General features: G+C 34.8%; 2 protein-coding genes across 3 annotated transcripts; both read right to left on the bottom strand.

Moving 5' to 3' along the window:
• Positions 1–1,384: 1,384 nt before the first annotated feature.
• On the bottom strand, positions 1,385–6,745 carry loxl5b (lysyl oxidase-like 5b). The gene is made up of 7 exons (XM_052610683.1): positions 5,947–6,745; positions 5,747–5,855; positions 4,500–4,637; positions 3,710–3,866; positions 2,742–2,837; positions 2,549–2,664; positions 1,385–2,455 (listed from the first exon to the last, which is right to left on the bottom strand). The coding sequence occupies exons 1-7, from the start codon at positions 6,635–6,637 to the stop codon at positions 2,449–2,451; spliced, it is 1,314 nt and encodes a 437-aa protein (XP_052466643.1). The 5' UTR covers positions 6,638–6,745; the 3' UTR covers positions 1,385–2,448.
• A 7,568-nt stretch (positions 6,746–14,313) lies between these two features.
• Positions 14,314–17,351, bottom strand: LOC127938209 (nicotinamide riboside kinase 2). 2 transcript variants are annotated; one of them, XM_052534673.1, is made up of 8 exons: positions 17,208–17,351; positions 17,030–17,120; positions 16,239–16,287; positions 15,380–15,554; positions 15,224–15,295; positions 15,038–15,144; positions 14,877–14,962; positions 14,314–14,790 (listed from the first exon to the last, which is right to left on the bottom strand). In XM_052534673.1, exons 1-7 carry the CDS (start codon positions 17,231–17,233, stop codon positions 14,877–14,879), a joined length of 606 nt encoding a protein of 201 aa, XP_052390633.1. In that variant the 5' UTR covers positions 17,234–17,351; the 3' UTR covers positions 14,314–14,790. The 2 variants fall into 2 exon arrangements, with proteins under 2 accessions (XP_052390633.1, XP_052390641.1); XM_052534681.1 differs by lacking the exon at positions 16,239–16,287 and having other exon boundaries at positions 17,208–17,266.
• Positions 17,352–21,184: the final 3,833 nt, after the last annotated feature.

Raw genomic sequence — 21,184 nt, 5'->3', positions numbered from 1 at the left:
CTTGTAATCTGTTGCATTTCTCAGTAATTGGCAATAAAAGATTGCTTGCAGTAAATGAGCATCTTCAACAGCTCTCTGTTCAACAACAAACGCTCGTCTATTGACCTGAGAGAGACAGTAAATAACATGTGGAGCATGTTCACATTTAATGTCCTATAAACATCATAAAAACATTTCTGAATGTAACCATGAGTCAATATTAGAGTGGAGCAGAGCGAGAGCAGCAGAGGAAAAGGACTTCTTCCAGACACATTCAAAAACATATATATATACTGTATATATGTGTGTATGTATTTCTTTATGTTAAGCCTCTCTATGAGTGTGCTGCTGTTTAAATGTTTGCTGTCATGAACAGGCTATACAGTGACGTCAAAGGAGGGTGTGGAATATAAATGATAACATGTCCATGTTTCTAATCTGAATCTGTGAGAGGGTCAGTGCTGGACAGAAGAGAGATTCATTCATTGGTTCTGGAGCATTTAATAACATCTCGGCCTTCACAGATCTGTGTCAGTAAACAGACCAAGATCCTTCTGCAAACCGTCTGCAGAACGACAAAATCACACCGTCTTCAACAGCACACTACATGTAGGCTATACAGAAGACCATTTAATGGAACGGTTCACCTAAAAATGAAAATGTTCTGAAAATCTACAAATCTACTCATCCTCAGTCCATCCGAGATTAGGATGAGTTTGTTTCTTCATCAGGAAATGTAGCATTGCATCAGTGTCTCATCAATGGATGCTCTGCAGTGAATGGGTGCCGTCAGAATGAGAGTCTGATAAAAACATCACAATAATCCACAGCACTCCAGTCCATCAGTTAATGTCTTGAGCATTAACAAAAGTCAAAAGCTTTGTGTTTTAACATTTTTTACATCCTCGTCTCACACATCAAAATCCACTCACATATTTGTTTGGAGGTGTGCAGATTTCTCTACTGATTCAGACTAGGAAGATTATAATGGACTCAAATTTTTAGCTGGAAGCAATGGTTTGAAGTTAAAAATATCTTAATAATGGTTTTGCTTTGCTTTTGTCTTCTCCAGATGTTCACTGATGGACTGGAGTGCTGTGGATTATTGTGATGTTTTTATCAGACTCTCATTCTGACGGCACCCATTCACTGCAGAGCATCCATTGATGAGACACTGATGCAGTGCTACATTTCTCCAAACCTGATGAAGAAACAAACTCATCTAGATCTCAGATGCCCTGTGGGTGAGGACATTTTCAGATTATGTCGAATCACTAAAATAACTAAAAATGACTAAAACTTGTAAAATAGTAAAATAAATCAAGCTAATGTCAAAATGTTAATTAAAACTATAAATAATGCTAAAATAACACTGGATCCCAAAGCATTGTGGGATTTCTTTCTCCATGCACCGACTGTTTGTCTTTAGAGGAAGTTAAATATTAGGTGAACTGCATATAAATACTCAGAAAAGGGAAAGTTTATCCTATTTATGTCTGCAGTTTTCTCCGTTTCAATCTCAGAGTTTGTAAAGCTTGAAAAAAGAAATAGTTTTTGCTCATTATAAAATATTAAATACAATCTAGAAGTCAGAAGTCATGATCAGACAGATATCGAGTGTGAGGATTTTCATCCAGACGGTTCGACCCAGTTAAACTTTTCCTCTCCTGTGCAGTAAATACCGAAGGAGGCAGTAAAACGTCTCAGACTCTGATATCTTTGGCTCGATTTGATCTCAACTCTCATTCCTTTGGTGCTTGGGAATGTTTCGTCCCACATCTACACGTCTTTCTTTTTTAAACATCTCAACAGAGAGCTCATTTGAACGCATTCTGTATTTAATGAACTCGTGATTCAATGAAGAAAGAGTTTAGAAAAAACAACCCCAATCCATTTTCTCTATTACATTCTCTGCATTTACACCTCATCCATCCAAGTCCAGCATTCATGGAAGGAGTATTATAATCAAGGCAAAGACAAGGGAAGCTCGCAACAAACATTTCAAGATGTTAAAGACAGAAACATCAACCGAAACAACCTCTTTAATAGTGTATATTTTACACTAGTGATCTGCGCTGGAGTAAACCACTCCACCACCATCTAACAAAAAGCTAAAATAATCCCTCAATATTATCTTAGTTTAAAATATGTTTATATTTTTCATAACCTATGCAATAAATACAAACACTAAAATACTGATCTATTCATTAATAGTTCTTCATTTAAAATAAATGTAAAATTACATTCTATTATAATGCAAACACCACAAAAACATGTTGATTTGACTTAAAATTGCTTGCACTAGGGCAAGAAATCAAACTCATCTAAAATAGATACAGTACATTAGTCATAAATATTACTCCAACAACTATACAGAGTGTTTCAAGTTACTAAAAAAAGCTTTGAATTAAATTCCTATAATTAAACCTATTATATAGGCCTTTAAAAATCACCTCCGACCCAAGGGCTTTACATTCTGTGGAAATATAGAAATGAAGGGCATTATTGCTCTGGTCTCATATTTGTGAAATATTAATGAGATGAAGTAAATTAAAATGCATTCCCTCACCCAGTTAAGACGCAGTTTCTGGTTTGGATGTAAACGCCGGTGTAAATGACCTCACATCGCACAACGTTGTTGGAGAAGTCAGACTCGGGCACCAGGAAGTCAGGATTGACTGTGACCTGGACAGGAAGTGACATGCACATCAACAACAGGATGCCGTTTGGAAATTGTCTCTACATCATTTTATATTTCATACCTTGAGAATGTAGTTTCCAGGAGGGACGTCTGTGATGTCGATCCACTGGCAGTCGATGTTGGCAGCGTATGTGTCGTGGCAGCCTGGACTCAAACCCTGAAAACACAGCAATAACATCTCTGTGAAACCAAAACACTGAGTATGATCAGCACAAATCTGTCTTCTTTAGATTTATTGCTGTTAAAAATATAATTAATATTTTTTCTGTTAATTGAAATTGAGCTAAAATAAAATAAAACATGAGTAGAAAAACTTAAATGAAAATTAGAAATCAGAAATGTATTACAGTTAGTTGCCTTAGCTATAATATTCCTATTAATAAAAAATAAACCAAGCACAAATTCATCTCAACCATGGTTATTATTGTCTAAACTGAAATTATTATTTTTTTTTAAATAAAGCTGAAATAAAATAAAATATAAATATGAAATGAAAATGGTGCAACTAAATGTAATAATTGATGTATGCAAGAATACAGCAATAATAATTCAATGATCAGCAATAATGTTTAATCAAGGGTTATTATCAATAAAACTAAAAGTGTTACTATTTATTTAATGTTAATTGATGGAATGGAAATAAAATAAAATTAATTATAAAATAAGATGTAAATATGAGATTTAAAAGAACTTTAATTAACTGGGAATAAATAGAAACTAAAATTGATATAAAAATAATTAAAACCTAAATAGTAATATAAAAAACTAATTAATAAAAATGACCAAAAAATATCATAACATTAACTTAAAATTATAAAATTAAAAATATGACAATAAAAGCTAATCCAAAATATGAATAAAAACTTTAATAGCATATGAATACTAATAAAAAATAACACTGGTCTCCTAGTGTTATTGAGATTCTATTATAATTTTCATTAAACTTTTGAGTGGAAATGTTTTTTAGTGACCTATAATAATGCTGCTGTGCATTGTGGGACACTGTGATGTGTGTGTGTGTGTGTGTACCTGTGTGTGTGCGGTGCAGGCGTATCTGCGGTGAAATCCAGGATCACAGCCCGTATCTTCCAGACAGAAACTGGCCTTGTGACCCTCAGCGACCTTCAGTCCGGTGTTGATGTCCAGCAGATCATAGTGACTGAACGCATCCATGCTGTGATAGTGCCTGTCAGAAATCACAAAGATCATGCACTGCCCATGAGTTATGAGTAACCCATTGAAATGCATCACATACATAAGATTTATAAAACTCATAAAAAATGTAACTTAATGCATTTTATAATATTGCTGTTGTGCTGATTTTATAAGAAGCAAGAAGCATGAATTGCAGTGAATGCATTACAATAGGGTTTTTATTATTTATCATTTTATCATAATTTATAATCACATCACCTATTTGCTGAATGAAATCCAATACTTGTTTCTTAATAATTTTGGGCTGTTGATTTTAAAAATACTCTTGTTTTGCAGCAGCAAGTAACACTTTCACACAAAATATGTGCATTTCATAGCATTATTCCTTTCGACAAGTATTTGTGCAGTGAAGAAGTCTCATATCCTGCATAATCAGCAGAAAAACACCACACACACACATGATTCCTGTCTGAATCTGAGCCAGATCACAACTATCTGTTCAATTCTAAGCCCGTTTTCACATATATTACAGTATTTGATAAAGAAATGAGCCTCATGGTTTCTGTGTTGATTTTTTTTTTTTTTTTTTTTTTTTGCAAATCATCTGATTTAATTTAAAGATGCATGGCTGTGTAATCACTAGAATGATGATAATCAGACTCACTGATGACAGCTGTGCCACTCCCACTGATGTCTGGGTTTGACGGGCAGGAAGTCAGTCGTTCCCATGTTTCTGACCTTCTGTGGGAAGCGCAGCAGAACCCTGTAGTCGATGTCTCTGACTGTGGGTCTGTATGCAGATCTGAAAGATTAAAGACGGCAGAAGATGAGCTCATGGACCAATGGGTCACGAGAGGTCATGCACCACAAAAAAATAAGTTTGCATATATTTTTAGCAAAATAGACCAACATACAAACCATGCAACATTTATTTTGTAGGGTACACTACGCTTGCTTCAACTCTCCAGTATGGCATCTCAACATATTGTTGCCAAAAAATGTATCTGTACAATGTCTGAACACCAATGCATAAGACGAAAAACTCAAAGCAAGATCTTTTTTCTTCACTAACGTTCACTTTTCATGATTTTTTAATTCTATGTGTGTTTGAATCCGCTGGTGTTTTAGTGATTTTAGTTCATGTATAAATTTAAGTTCACACCAGGGTCATAGTAGAAGAAACCACAGGTGGTTACAATGATGCATGAAATCATGCTTAATTAATGTATTAAAATACTATTATAATGCATAAAGGCTTCAAGTAAATTGTTATAGTCTTAGAGTCAAATGTTTAGCTTTGTGTGTGTGAAATAAATGAAATTTCTTTGATATTTTGTATCTAGTGCAATGATTTTCAGACATTTTAACCTACGTTGTGTTCTGGTCTCATGTCTTAAAATTGTCTCATTATGCTGTATTATCTTTTTATCAGCTTTTTTTCTTTGAATGAGCACATGTTTTCTGTTTCTTTTTGCAACTGATTGGTTATCTGAGCTTATGTACCTCATTGCCCAAATTATTCACAAATAATGCTTTTTTCACTTAGAAACTGATGCACATAAATTCAGATGATATAGTATAATATTATAAATAATATTATTTGAAAAAAAAAATGATTTAGGAAAAAATGCTGTCATTAAAGCAAATGAGCGACAAAATATAGCTACTATAAAACGTTCTTTAAGTTTAAATACATTTTAAATAAAAAAAAAATGCTGTCATAAATGCAAAAGACAGACTATGCTATAAAATATTTACAATTATAGGATTATACGTAAAAATAAAAATAAAATAAAAACTCTTTATGTGATTTATGACCGGAACTAAATTAAAAAGGCAATTTAGCATAACGTAAGTGTCTAAAATGCTTGTTATGGTCGCTGTAAATCCACACAGATAGTCATAACGCACCGCGCCAGGCAGTTCTCCTCCGCCGCGCACCGGAGCGCGTACATCTGGACGCGCTGGATGTATGAACCTCCCTGGATGGAATATGGATCTGGCACGAGATCAGGAAGACCTACAGTAGAGCACAACACAAGCTGTGTTAAAGAAATCCCACACATCCCCCGAGATGCTGAGGCTAAAACCGTCTATTGCGCGCAGCTCACCGTTTTGGAAGTATCTGGTGCCGTAACCGGTGCCAGGCGGCGGGCGGCGCGGGATGACCGTCCTGCCTCCAGGCGGGTAGATGTTATAGAAAACTGTATTCCTTCTTCGCGGATCATCTCCTGCCATACTTTCAGACGTGGTTCCCTGCTCCACATTTGGAGTTTGCGCTCTGGGGATCCCCGCTTCATTATAGCTTCCGTTAGATAAAGTGTTTGAATTCTCTCTGGGTGCTTCCAGGTGTTGGAGATTGGTAACCGCTGGAGTCCTCCGTGCGCTATTATACCCGTGTGCCGGGGTTATTCCGCCGCCGGAGTATTCAGACGGAGCGGAGGCGGTGGATCTGGTTCCTGGAGGCGCTCTGAGCCGCTGACGCACCTGCATTTGTCTGGCGCCAGGCGCGCGGCTGTTGGCCGCGATGTATTGCATGCGGTCCTGACCCAAGAGCGCGGTGCTGCCGCTATTAGTGCTCGCAGGATCGGACGCGTCCATTCGAATTTGCGCGGTCCTGTCTGTCCTGGACTGTCTTCTGGACGCCACCGGTGCTTGGTACTCCGAGCCGGTACTCATTAAACTGAACACCTGGCCGTTATTCACCCATTGGATCCGGTTCCTCCAGCGCGCGGAGTGTTGCGCGCTGATAAAGTTATCAAGTCCTTGAAGTAAATAGAAAACCAAAAGCAGGTTTGGCATCTTGAGATGAATTTTAGAGCTGGACGGTCACTGATATGGGCTCCCAGCACAGATGTTCCTCTGCCAGTGGATGATGCACTCTGAGGCGCGTGAACGGCATAGTCCGGATCTTCCTGGAAACGGACCGAAGGACCGCGGACGGACATTTATCAAATTGTGGGAGTCCACGCGCGCGTGCACAGTCAGGGATACGCGCGCTTAACTCTCTCCTCGCCGGACAAACTGGTGGCACATTAGTTTCGCTAAAGCAATGCAATAATAAATGAATAAATATAAACAAGTAAACAAAAAATAAAAGAAACACATTTAGTTAAAATGCTTTAATTAAAGCAAAATAAACAAACCAAATACTATAAAACTTTTGTTTATGGGAATTATACTTACGTTTTTTAGAATTCTTAAAAAACAGAGACACAAACTTATTAAAGTTATGGGATATATGTGTACAAGTTTTTCAGGGATAAAAAAAAATATTTTGAAAAAATGCTGTCATAAAAGAGAAACACAAAATAATTACTATAAAACTTTATGGGATATATGCCTACATTTATCAGGACTGCAGTAGAAACAATAAAAAAAAGATAGACAGATTTTTTTTTTTATATAAGAGTAAAATGAAATAAATTAAATAAAAACAAAAGCTGGATTTTGAAACAAGAACAACATCAACAAGAGACAGATTTGGAAAAGTGCCTATGTTAAAATTATTAATTATAATTAATTATGGAATTATGATACAAATTAAGTGATATTGGCGTACAAACAATTTCAGGTTTCAGAAAAAATATTACAAAAAATAAATTGAGGGAAAAAAGTATTTTATTAAAGCAAAAGCAAGACTATTCAAATACTATAAAAATTATGTAATTTATGGGATATAGGCCTATGTATTTATCAGGATTGTGGGAGAAAAAATAAAAAAGATTTACAACAAGAAGAACATAAAAAAGAAAAAAGAAAAAAAGAAAGAAGAAGAAGGTGGACAGAACAAAAAAAAACAAACAAATAAAAAAACTAATAAAAAGAGACACAAAACAAATACTAGTTTTGTAATGTGTGGGATATGTGTGTGTGTGTGTGTGTGTGTGTGTGTGTGTGTGTATAATAATACTATAAAACCTTCCATAATTTAAATGTAAGCATATATTTAACAGGATTGTGGGGGTGTCATTAAAGCATTAACGCAAAGGTGTTTGTGTGTGTGTGTGTGGAGGGGGGGGGTCTGTCATTAAAGCAAATGAGAGACACAACACAAACATTTAGGACTTTGAAAGAAAAGTTAAAAAGACAGATCTTTAAAAATGCAAATTATGTATATACTGTATGTATGACAATGATAATACAAAATTACAATCTAAGTGCATATAGATGTATACGTTTTTTCAGGATTCTAAAAACTAACTACAAACCAATATTTGGTCTTACACTGGTTAGCCCCTATAGTTATAGTTATACTTTAATGTAGGTTCAATCTGCAGCTCTGCATTCTCTCTCATCTCTTCTTTTTGACTTTCTGAGTTGAATAAACAACATTCTTAAGGTAAAGAACCTTTTTTTTTTTTTATATAACAGTTGAGTTCTATTTGGCACTGTATATTTGTAGAAAGACTCTGGTGAGATGTTTGTGAGACTGACAGAGTCCATTAGATGGCAGCACACTAACAGAAAACACACAGACTGAAGTAGATTCATGTCATTAAAATCCAACATGTCATGTCAACAATTCATGTCTCTGCCAGTGATTGTTTATACTGGTCTCAAACATCCATTCAACAGCAATAACAACACACCGACACACATTAAGAAGAACATTACTGTATAAAAAGATAGGGGAAAAGTGTTTTTCATATTTTCAAAACAATATTTTTAAATGCTATTATTATTATTTTTTTTATTATGTTTAATTAATTCATAATTGTCTGATAATTTAAATTAGGCTGAAAATCCCTTATAAGGTTAATTATAATAGCAGGTTCCCAACAAGGTTATTGTCAATAACTAAAACTAAAACATAAACATCATTGTTATTACTTGAATTAAAATAGAAATTGAAATAAACTTGAATATGATATTTTTGTTTAGTTTAAGTATAGTCTAAATAAACATAAACACGATTAGACAAATGAAAAAAGCAACACATGAAACATAAAAAACATAAAATTACTTAAGTTTAAAATGAAACAATAAATGTACTAACTACAAATAAAATAAAAACCTAATCTAAAAGAGATTTAATAAATATGACAAAAGCACAACAAAATTGCTAAAACTAATTAAAAGTTGAATGAAAACAGGAAAATATTAAATATAAAAAATAAAAAAATAAAAAATAATAATAATCATGAAAAACACTGGTTCCATGTGTCAACTTACCCCAGATAACATGAAAAATGGTATTTGATGCTTTCTTAACTGCATTTACTTTATTATACTTTCAGTAAAACATTTGCATTGGGTTTAAACAGGCTAGTTTGATGCATTTACACAGGTTTGACCAGCAGGCGGCAGTGATCAGATTTAACTGAAATAAAAAGCTTTTGTAACTTTATACAATCTACCATTCAAAAGCCTGGAGTCAGTTTAATTGTACTTCTTCTTCTTTTTCTTTTTTCTTGCGGTTATAGGAATTATTACTTTTATTTAGCAATAATGATGATAAAGACATTTACAATGTTACAAAAGGGTTCTATTTTTAGAACTTTTTTATTCATCAAAGAATCCTGAAAAAAAATATTCTCATCTGTTTTCAACATAACAATAATAATAAATGTTTTTTGAGCAGCAAATCAGCATATTAGAATGATTTCTAAAGATCACGTGACACTGAAGACTGGAGTAACGATGCTGAAAAATCAGCTTTGCATTACATGAATAAAATACATTTGACCATATATTCAAATAGAAAGCAGGAATTTTAAATAGTAAAAATATTTCACAATTTTACTGCTTTTAGTGTATTTTGGATTAAATAAATGCAGCCTTGATGAGCAGAAAAGTCTTCTTTCAAAAACATTAGAAATCTTACTGTTGTGCATATAACCAAGTTAGGAATTATGAAACACATTAACAGAGCACCATTTGTCACAGCATATTCAGTTTCACATTCCTTGTATGTGTCACTCAGTCAAATCACAGTGAGTACTTGGAAAGCCAAACATGGCCAGAGCTGCTAGAGTAACGTGACACTGCGAGCAGGAATAGAAATGAGCTGGAAACACCCCTGACATCCTCCATAAGAGCAGAGAGCCGAGCAGACACTCACACTCCCTCAGCAGAAGAGACTAAGATACAGTTTAGACTACAGTAAGTATCAAACATTACATTGAGTCTTTACTTGTGTGTCGAAAAGTGCCAAATGTGTAAAACAAACCACAAGCAGAAGCGTTGCTTTCCACCAGGTTTTGGACATTGAATGTACAGTAGCGAATAAACTCTGTTTCTCTGTTTCTCTGTTGGGTTTGCTGAATAAAATCTTCCCCGTGTTTCCTCCCGACATCAAACTAACGCTGCTACGCTTTGAAATTATTTCATTCGTAAATCCAGGTGTCCAGAGCTGCACTGATCTTTGTGTGATTTCACCAAGATGGTCTTTAATGGTTTGAGCACAAGATTTCCCAAAAGGAATATACTTCCACACACCTGATGCAGAAACATTATTCTTCGAGGAATTGCCATCTAAATGATAGAGCCTAAAATAAGGGCTGAAGGTCACCTTTAATTTACTTCTGGAAGCAGGTGAGAAAACGCATTTTTGCCATTCAAGGAGATATTAAACGCAGCATAAACGAGCTCTCGGGCTTGTGGATCATGGGATATGTGCCTTGCATGGGAGAATAGTGCAAGCGGATTGCCAGAATGGATGTATGATCTATAATCCGATGAACAAAATGTTTATTTGTCTCATTTTGAAGCTTCAATTTTGTGCGTAAAGCGCGCGTCTCCAAAGGCGCGCGAGGATTATCATGCGCGCAAACGAGAAAACGATTACAGCAAAAAAATTAATTGAACTAGAAAAAAACAGCACTTGCATTTGTAATTCGAAAAATATACTTTATGTACAAATTATATACTAGTGCTTCTGTATGAGAAAAGCGTGTAAATGCATTACTATTATTTATTTACTTCTGTAATTATTATATACACCTAAATATGCCAGTCAGTTCAACGGTAAATACAGTTTTTAATTTATTTAGTTTTAGTGAATATATTTACAGGTATTTAAAATGTTATTTAATATCTATTTTGTTGCTATTTGCATAAAATATGTAGCATAACTCTAACATTTTGTTTTAATAAACTATATAATTGAATGAATTATTTACAGACATTTAAATATGAATTAATACTATTTTGATATGCACTGTGTTGTTATTTGTTTTTATAAAACTATAAAAATAAAATGCACAAATATGCTATGAATAAATGCTATATATTTCTATGTTATCCACGACAACAACATAAATATAAATTGTTTAAAATGTAGCACTTATTTAAAACAAACAACAAACAACAACTAAAAGAACAAAAAATAATAAGTATTTTCGTATAATAAGACATTATTTTTTATTAATATAAAACACTTGTTCAACACTTGTTCAAGAGTCAAGTGTCAGCAGGAATGCATGCAAGTTTTTACTTGCAAACACGAAAGCGCGCGGACACGTGTGTGGATCATGCGACATATATAAACTTGCATGCATTCTTGCTGACACTTGTCTCTTGAAGGCCGTAATGTCCTTTAAATTCAACATCCAAATTTGTCAGTGTCCATACTCCCTCATTTAAAGCGTCCCGGAGACCCATGAGTCTGTGTCACGTGGTCTGCATCAACCCGAGACACTGCTTCTCATCTAGAAATGGAGGAAGATGAAGATTTTGTGCCTAATGGACAAAACGAAACCCAGTTTGAATTTGTTGCTCGTGCACACTGGTCAGCAGTGACCTGGTGCCTGTCCTGTCGGTAAACCAGTCATTCTGATTGACCAAGTTAATCTAGCTAGTAAAGCAGGGCTGGGTCTGATACTAAAACACCAGTAAACCACCACCTGTCCAAAACTCGACATATACTGGTTACTAGCACATATTTTATAAGACAATTAAATATATCTATTTTTTATGATAATATGATGATATAGAGTATTCAACATTTGCCTATTGATAATTAGAAATATAATTTTTTAATGATAAGCATATCTCTAGTTTGTTCCATGAAGTATATAATAATAATAGAAAATACAAATTACTAAAACAGTAAACATATTGACAAATACACACACACACACACACACACACACACACACACATATATATATATATATATATATATATATATATACACATACAGATATTTAATCAGAATGAATATTTTATTGACTATTTTGTATTTGACAAAAATATTAATATTGTTATAATATTATACACAGCATATATATATATATGTGTGTGTGTGTGTGTGTGTGTTTATATATCAATTTAATGAATGTTTATATTTCATAAAACACACACACACACACACACAGATTACATAACCCCAGTAATGTTGCATAAAGGTTTAGATTAAAGATTAGACGTTTATACTGATAATTAAAAAGATATCAGTGTCTCATCTGATCCCTTGTATATCTACACAAACAATAATACTATATCAAATTTCTTCTGAGTATTTATATACTCTCTAGACACAAATAATTGTAGTTCTTAATAATCCAGGACAAATAATAACAATCATAATATACTGGAAATGTCGTTGTTCGAAAGTGTCAGGTTCTATTAATAATCCACAAAGATGCCTCACACATTTGCAGCTGCTGCTCCTCAGCTGTCTCAGAGATATGAGGTGTGTTACAACAAATTCGGCACACAAAAAAGTCCCTCACACACACATCACTTCCTGGAGGCTCTCACAGAGCAGTTGAGTCTAAATGTCTAAAACTGCGATTGAAAACATATGAATATCAACTCGCATTTCAATTAAAATAGGAAAAGCTGAGCCGCAGCTCTGCTGCTTTTTTGAGGTCTTGGTGACAAACTATGACGTTGGAGACCGTCTCACCTTTCCTCCAGCCATTCCTCGTGGTCCAGGGTCTGACACAGGCTTGAACCTGTTCGAGATCAGAGCATGCACATCTATTTACATCTCACAGAAGCCCTTCTCTTCTGACACTGAAGGCATGTCCCCTAAATATAACGGCTCACACACATAACCGCGCTCTAGACCCCTGACAATGCATCAGCAGATACCCTCCACTCCAATCCAGTCATAGAAATGCTTTCCAATCTGTTTGACAACCTGCAGGACTGCAACGAGATCAGATGGAGAGCAAACAGGGACTCGTGCTTCAGAAGAGATCTCAAAAATCTGTGCTCAGATTTGCTAAGACAACACATTTGTATTCAAGCCAGAGATCTAAATATAAACGTAAACATTGTGAGTGGTAGAGCATTGCTTACCATGCGCAAAGTTGAGGGTTCGAATCCCAGGGAACACATGTTAGGAAAAATTGTTAGACTGAATGCAATATTAGTTGCTTTGGATAAAAGCGTCTGCTAAATGCATTAATTTGATTTCTAATTTTTTTTATAAACGTGCAAATTTGTAGCTAATATAGTAGTTTTGTCTTGTTTTCAGGTACAGATATTTAAGCATTCTTAAATCAAGGTACATTTACTTATGCAAAATGATGTAAGATAGTTAGACTTGTTTTACAAAAACAAATAAATTAATGAAAAGTTTTTTGCTTACAACAATATCCTATCAAACATTAATTTACAATAAATAAATTAGCAAACTAAAATATGTTTCACGAAGTATTTATGTAAATGCATTTTCTAACAGTATTTTTTATTTTTATTTTGTATTTAAAATATAAATATATATATTTTTAAAGCATATAAGAAATACATTCACATTTGAAGAAAAAGTCAATTTGTCATCTATAACACATACATGAATAGAAATCAGCGAAGGCTGCAAGCGTTGATACTAAAATGAGACAAAACTGAGATAACCTTGAAGCCATAAAAGCTCTCTATCATGTTTGTCATTCACACCTGGTATTAGATTCCAGTCTGCATGAACAGATGCCAGTATAGAGGCCTACTGTTACACAACACGGTCACAAATGACGTCCGTTTCCATTCCTCTGTTTATTATCATGCATCAAACACTATCAAAGTGCTTTCTGTTTCTTGATATTACTTAATATTATGCCACGAATAAATAGTTCACTGTACCATAGACACAAATCAATGCATATACATCATACATAAAGTACTTGATGTTCAGAGGATAAAATAAGGAAGGGAAGTTTCTGATTGTTTGTGTGCACTGAATGTACGTCAATAAAGTTTAGTAGCCTTTTGACATTTCAAACAAGCTATAAATACTAACACACTGACCTTGTGTCTGAGTGTCTGATAAGTGTTTGTTTTCCTGTTACATGACATATAAAACTTTGGATAAATGCTTGAATAAATGTAATAAATTGCTGTACCAAGTATTTTGCCAGAGTAGTTTTTGATGTAGTAAGTGAAGGGATATAAATATATCAGGAGATAATGAAATAAACAATGAAATGTAAACATAAATAAACAAACTAAAATGAGAAATTGCAAAAAATGCCCTGTAATTTAATTAAATAGCCTTCAATTAATAAATATACAACACATAAACCATAAAGGGTGTAATGTTCTTTTTATGAAGAATGAAAATGACACAAAATATGATACACTGGGAATTAAATCAATAATGAAATGCATACAGAAATGCATATTTACTGTATATTTATTTCAACATTTTTATTATATGATTTGATTCAATATTTAGTTTATCCCATTACAGTCCTCCATCAAAGTCCAGAAACTGAAATCATAAAAAGTTTGATCTTTTCTACACAACACAGATGTCTGTTCTGATTGAAGATGAAGATGGTAGAGCTTTGGCTAATTTATAATTGCCATATACTGTTCGTCTCTGGGCATCCAAGAGAGTAATGCTTGTTTTTAATAAAACAAAGTTACATAGAGCAATATAAAATCACAGGCTTTTGCCATCCGTTTTAAAATAAGTTAGTATTTATTTACAAAATCCGTCTAGTGGCAGAAGCTATTTACAGTTCTATACACACACCATCTTCATTCCAACTAAAGAGATGCTGCAAAGAGAATAAGGAAAATAGATATGAAAAACATCACAATGATGCACGTCATACTGTAAATATTAAAGGATGGAGGATCTTACCTATAAGACGTTCAACAGTGAGTTCTGAATGCCTTCATAAACTTGGTCATAGAGCTCGTCTTTTGTTCTCATTCCGTCCAAATATTCTGCAGAGAGGAATCATGCATGTAATGAGTTACAGATCACAGAATGCCTTTCTAACGCTAGACTGGTTGACTTACGGATATCTAGTCCGCTGTTTTCCATCTCCAGCCTGTGTTTCAAGTACATGGGCCACACGTGGCCATCGAACAGACCAGGAGGGTCAGGAACGGTGTAAGTTCTCATACTGAAACAAAGGAGACGGATTTGTTCGAAAACCAGCTAAGAATCATCCTCAAAATCTGATCTTAAAAAGCCATTCTCACCTTCTTCTTCTTTTGCACTCCCCGTATGGAATGGTCACATAGTAGCACTTGCTGTAGACGTCAAGCAAAGGCCTGGAGGTGAAAACAAGAGGAAACCATCAAGCTGAATAAAACCATTAAGCTGAATAAACCCAACAAGTCTTAGAAGACTCCTACTTGTAGTTATAAAGAAGAAATCCCTCTATAATGAGTATGTGGATTTCACGCTCAGGGTCCGAGCCGTCAGATTCGGGGGAGACAGTCACGCCGTGGGAACGTGCAAACTTCACCGGGTTCTCCATCCATCCCTTAACCGTGTTCACCATGGCATCCATGTCCAAGGCGGTCATCACTACACAAGGAGACAAAGAAGACAAAGCGTGTCTCACATGCTTGGATAACCAAAAAGAAAATAATCCATTGAAGACTTTATGTCTTCTAATTGTCCTTTGTCTTTTAAGGGATGTTAATAATTAATATAATAGGACTGTGAGTCAAATTTACACTACCAGTCTAAAGTTTGGACACGCTTATTTTATATTACTGCTAGTAATAAAATGGTAAAAAGAAAATTCTCACTCTAGATGCTCATCTTGTGATGCTTTTAAACACTAATGAAGGAGGAACATGTATAATGATGAAAAAAATCTAATTCATTCACACACTCTCAGAAAAAAGGTACAAAAGCTCTTTTCAAAAGACACATCTTTGTACCTAAAGACTCGATATTGGTTCCTTAAAGGCACATAATAGTAGCTAAAGTTTACATATCAGTATCTAATAGGTACAAAAGTGTACTTTTTGGAAAGGTACCACCCCAGTGCCAGCCTTTGTACCTTTTTTTTCTGAGATTGCAGGCTGTTTATATTCACCTACAGAGAACATTTCAATCATTAAGTGTGTCCAGACTTTTGACGTGCAATGTAAGAGAAATAGTTTTGCTGGGTTTTAGGATTATGTTACTATAATGCAGAATGTTTATGGAAAGGTGGGAATACATTACTGTTTCTCTTCCCACAGCGAAAGCCATTCTTACCATCCCATTGTTTAAAGCCGTCCTCCCCGAGCTCTATTTGATCCTGGGGCTGCAATAACAGTGACCAATAAAACAAAAAGGTGTGGATCGCTCAGGCAGTGCTGGTCCCACCTGGACATGTGACGCCAAGCCCTCAGGCTAGTCCTCTAAAATCATCTCCAGTTTCAACTTAATTTGGTTGCAATGCACCAAATGTGCAGTTATGCATTCACTGGACTGAATTATCTCTAGGAGAGAAAGAAGAGCCTCTAATGACAGTTAGGAATGTGTGTGTGATGCACTTAAGAGGTGTTATTAAATATATCAGTATGGGTGCTTGGAGTGAATGGTGGTATGAAGGTTGCCAGATCCTCTCACATGCCACAGAATGATAAATGCATGAGCAAGAGAATCAGATAAGTGGAATTAGGAGTTTAACGCTGCGAATGAATGCCTGCTAGACTCGTTTAAGGGTGTTTGAGGTTGGCTGTCCAGGAGAACACCAGCATATGGTTCATGAACCACAATATGGACAATGGATCCATAAATACAACAAATGACTAAGTCCTAATTTCTTTACCTTTTCTGTTCCTTGGAACTGCTGTGGCATTAATAACATTAAGTATTTAGACACTTTAATCAAACGTAAAATGCATTAAATTGATTGCATTAAATGGTTTTGTTATCTGCAATGCAACAGCGTTCACACATTCTTAAGTTTGTCTTAAATGTCTAAATACTTCTTAAAGGGGCCACACAGCATATCTCTATATAAAAGTACTTTAAGTTAAAATTGTGGGATCTCTCCATACCTTGAAAAAATCATCCTGATGTACAACACAACAGTTTGGTAAGTTCTTTATGAGTCTTCCCGTCAAAGTCGTCTTGCCTCCATTGGTCACACTGTAAAAGACGGATTACACGTGTATTAAATGATGATATCGTACAATAGAAGTGCAATCTGTGGATCTTGTGGATTAGCCTACTCACCCTCCTATTCCAATAATGAACTTCATTCTGATCCCTTTTGATCTTGGTCTTCGCAGTAGGACACTAGCAAAGGAATCGCTTCCTTTAGTTGCAGTCGGGAATGCTTTCTCTCTCCCTCTCTTTACTATTTCATTGATCGACTAGTCTTTCGCTTCATTATATAGGCGGCCAGGCTTTGCGTCACGTAGACGCGAATCGCATGCCTATCGAGGAACCAATCAGCGTTTGAGCCGTCCTGCTCATTTGCATATTTGCACCTGTTCCACCTGTCGCTGCGCGTCCGTCGAGGGTCGCGCGCGCGGTGGGGGCAGCTCTGAGGGGCAACTAAAGAGTGGAAATATACCACTAAATCATGCCAGCTAGCACACAGTTTGTGTTTAGCACGCATTTCAAACACTACCGAGATGAAGGACGTCAATAAACGCAGGTGTAATGGAATAAACACTTCAAAAATATTTTGCTTCATAGCTACATATTCGATTGTATAATCAATGCTATGAAAAAACAGACTACAACTGTAATAAATTAGCTTATCTTAATACTGAAGATTGATCATTTTATTATTAATACAATTGTGTATTTTTATGAATAATTTTATAAATTATTATTATTATTATTATTATATGTAATCTGATCTCCCTTCACCATAATTAGTACAAAAAATAAAGTTAAAATAATAATTTGCATTACATTTTTATCCAAACAATTAATAAAGTAATAAAATAATAAATAAAGGATTATTTTTTATTCCAAATAAATAATGGTGATGTCATTATTTTAACAAATAAAGGTGTTTTTTTAATATGTCCTCAAACTTCTAGCTGTGATATGACATACAAGTATAATATATTTGTTCCCGAATGCACAGTATGTGGTACACTTGTTTCTTCACATTATTTCTGCCCTACATTTCATGGGTCAGTTTACTCTGTGAACTCCAGTCTGGCCAGAATCCCACATGTGATTATTCATTTTCAACATCATCAAGTACTTACACAGAATGTTTAAGCTTGTCGTTTACGAGAGAGAGAGAGAGAGAGAGAGATGACTGCAAGAACAGACCTATGATTGATTTATGTTTGTGATTTATGCAATTTGGATGGTTGTTAATCAATATGGAAGTGCAGATCTCAGAGCCACATGTTAAATAAAGACAAGACATGTGCGTGGTATTTCAGTATGTTTCCTCTCATGATACTTGACCATCCTGATCAAATTGTTTCCAATTACTTGCCTCGTCTTGTTGGAACAGTGTAAGGGAACTTTTCTCCTGGACTGAGGTGAATAGTTCCATACTTAATCAGCTCTTAGCGGACGCAGCCAAAGAGCTATATTTGGCATGATGTCTATGTGTGACACGGTACAAATGCTTCTGATGCAACTCACATGAATACCAGACTATCATTTAAATATCAAAAGACCTGATAGCTCTGTTCCAAAACATTGTCATAAATACATAAATTGCTTTGAAAATGATCAGTTTCTCCAGCTTGACTTTACTTGACTCTTGAGATTAGATAGCATGAGGTGACGAAGTTCAGGTTGCATTAGTTTCTAATGTTTTGTTTCTGACATCCTGAGATCAGATGTATGAACACAAGAGTGTGTGAGTAAATGACTCATGCATGACTCACCTCATTCCTGACCCACGAACAGCTCACAACATACGCCTGCGGGGACACGTGTCACTGACCCATACTGAATTATAGATGCACTATAACCTTTGGCCCTCAAGCAGTAAAAATAAAACGTAGAAACTTCCGTTACTCGTGGAGGAACATTGTTTTGGTTTTTACGTGAGTTCGGCTCCGCTATAACGAGGTTCAACCAACTCTGAGTTGACTTAGCCTGAGATCGAAACCCAGAGATTTTCTCATTTCTGTGTTAACATGCTGAGAGTTTTCACTTAACCTCCTTTCTGAAATGGGCAAATGATCAACGCTTTATCAGAGCAGACACAAACAACATCAAAACTCAAACAATAACAAAACAAAGGCTGGAAAGTACAGTATCTTAGTGTATACAGTGTATGCTGCTATTGTTTTGACTTGTTCAGTTGTTTTATAGTGCTACAAAAGTTTGACCACGCTGACATTATATAACGATAGTTATTCATATCATATAATCTTGAAAATTACATTAAGCTTTTTATAAAAGCAAATAAACTAAAATAGTAACTGGTTTAGAGATTGGCATTTTTACCAAAGTAAACATTGTTTTGCAAATCTATTTAATGCACAGCAAGGTTGATTGCAAACACTTCTCGCTTCGAGGTTCAGACGAGGTTAAGTGAAAACTCTGAGTATGTTAACCCTGAAATGAGGAAAACTCTGAGTTTCTCATCTCAGGCTTAGTCAACTCAGGGTTGGTTGAACCTCCTTACTGAAAAGGAATCAAGAGACTGTAATACATAGTTTGACAGTTAAATTGACCTTTTATTAATTATCACATCATCGATGTTAGCAACTCATTCACTTATTGCATTTCCTATGATACAGATGATTTACACACAGTACACTGTTGTACAGTCTGATAATGTACATTATACAATAATGCGGCTTTAATTATCCCTTCAGAAAACATTATGAGCACTTGCATACTGACTGGTTAATCCACATCACATTTCAGTATTAATATTTGTTAACATTTGTTAAAAACCACAGTTTTTCTGTTAGTTCATGTAATTCAGGTTCATTAAATAATGCTAACAGATACATTTTTTAATTTTAACAATGTATTGAAATCTATGGAGGACCTTACGTGTGAGAATAAATAAATATAAAAATACTGCTACAAATAAATTACGAACATAATAAAATAAAGGGGAAATTTAGGATAATTTTAATTGTATCATTAAAAAAAATGTTTTATTTAATTTATTTTTCGATTATTATATTTATTTATTTTATTTTTATTTTATTTATTTTGCAAGCTTGTCCTCCATACAGAAATTAACACATTTAGTGTGCTTTAATACAAAGTTAATTAAATTATTAGTTTATTTTAACTGATGCAGTTCACTAATGATAACGAGTAGAACCTTCCTGTAAATTGTTATTGAAACATTTGTTATAAGAACTCACTGAATCCTCTCTCTGTACCCATAATGCATTATGAAGGGAAGGAAAATAAGCTCCGCCTCCTGTGACGTCATAATTAGGAAGTTTGAGTTGGAAGCACACAAGTTTGTACCGCAGAGCTGCATGAAAGAGTCTATGTACATGGTTTACTTCCAGTGACTTCAGACGACTCTCTGAGTGCAACACTTCTGCTGTGTTTGGAGTATCACACTACAGTACTTTTTTTACAGTATGCATATTGTGCATGGAGTTTTCTGTATGAATACTGTATTGCACAATGAAACACATTCAACTTGATCTTCAATTTCGAGTGGGATGAAAAGTAAATCATATCAGCCATAAATGTTAAAATCTTGCCTCATTTGATTTGACGGACAAAGGTTAAGACATTTTCAGATATAAGTGCATTAAAAAGAGTTGAATAAAACATGCAATACAATGAGGTCTTGTGACAGCAATACAGCAGTAAAAAGCGTTTATCATTGCATACTGTTCCAAATATGCTTCAAAAAATAAGTATGCATTGTGCATACTATGCAGTTTGCCAGTATTCCATTCGGAACACAGCCCCTGATACTAAATAAGCACAAATATTACAGTTGTAAAGTTCCAGTGCCAGTGACACACAGTATGTACAGCTCACTTTATGAGCACATGACCTTCACATACTGCCTTGATGAGTTTAAAAGTCAACATGAAGGTCAAGCTTTTTTCTTTATAAAATCCGTATTTGCTATTATTGCTGTACACTAATATTATTATAGCTTAACCACTATTGAACTGCTGTATTAAAGGAATAGTCCACCCCAAAATTTGCTGAATATTTGCTTAATATGTCCTCACCCTAAGGTCATTCAAGATGTAGATGAGTTTGTTTCTTCGCCAGATTTGGAGAAA

This window comes from Carassius gibelio, chromosome A2 (assembly GCF_023724105.1).
Source record: "Carassius gibelio isolate Cgi1373 ecotype wild population from Czech Republic chromosome A2, carGib1.2-hapl.c, whole genome shotgun sequence".
Taxonomy (NCBI): domain Eukaryota; kingdom Metazoa; phylum Chordata; class Actinopteri; order Cypriniformes; family Cyprinidae; genus Carassius; species Carassius gibelio.
Note: the sequence above shows the minus strand (reverse complement) of the source record. Positions and strands in the feature narration are given on the sequence as shown.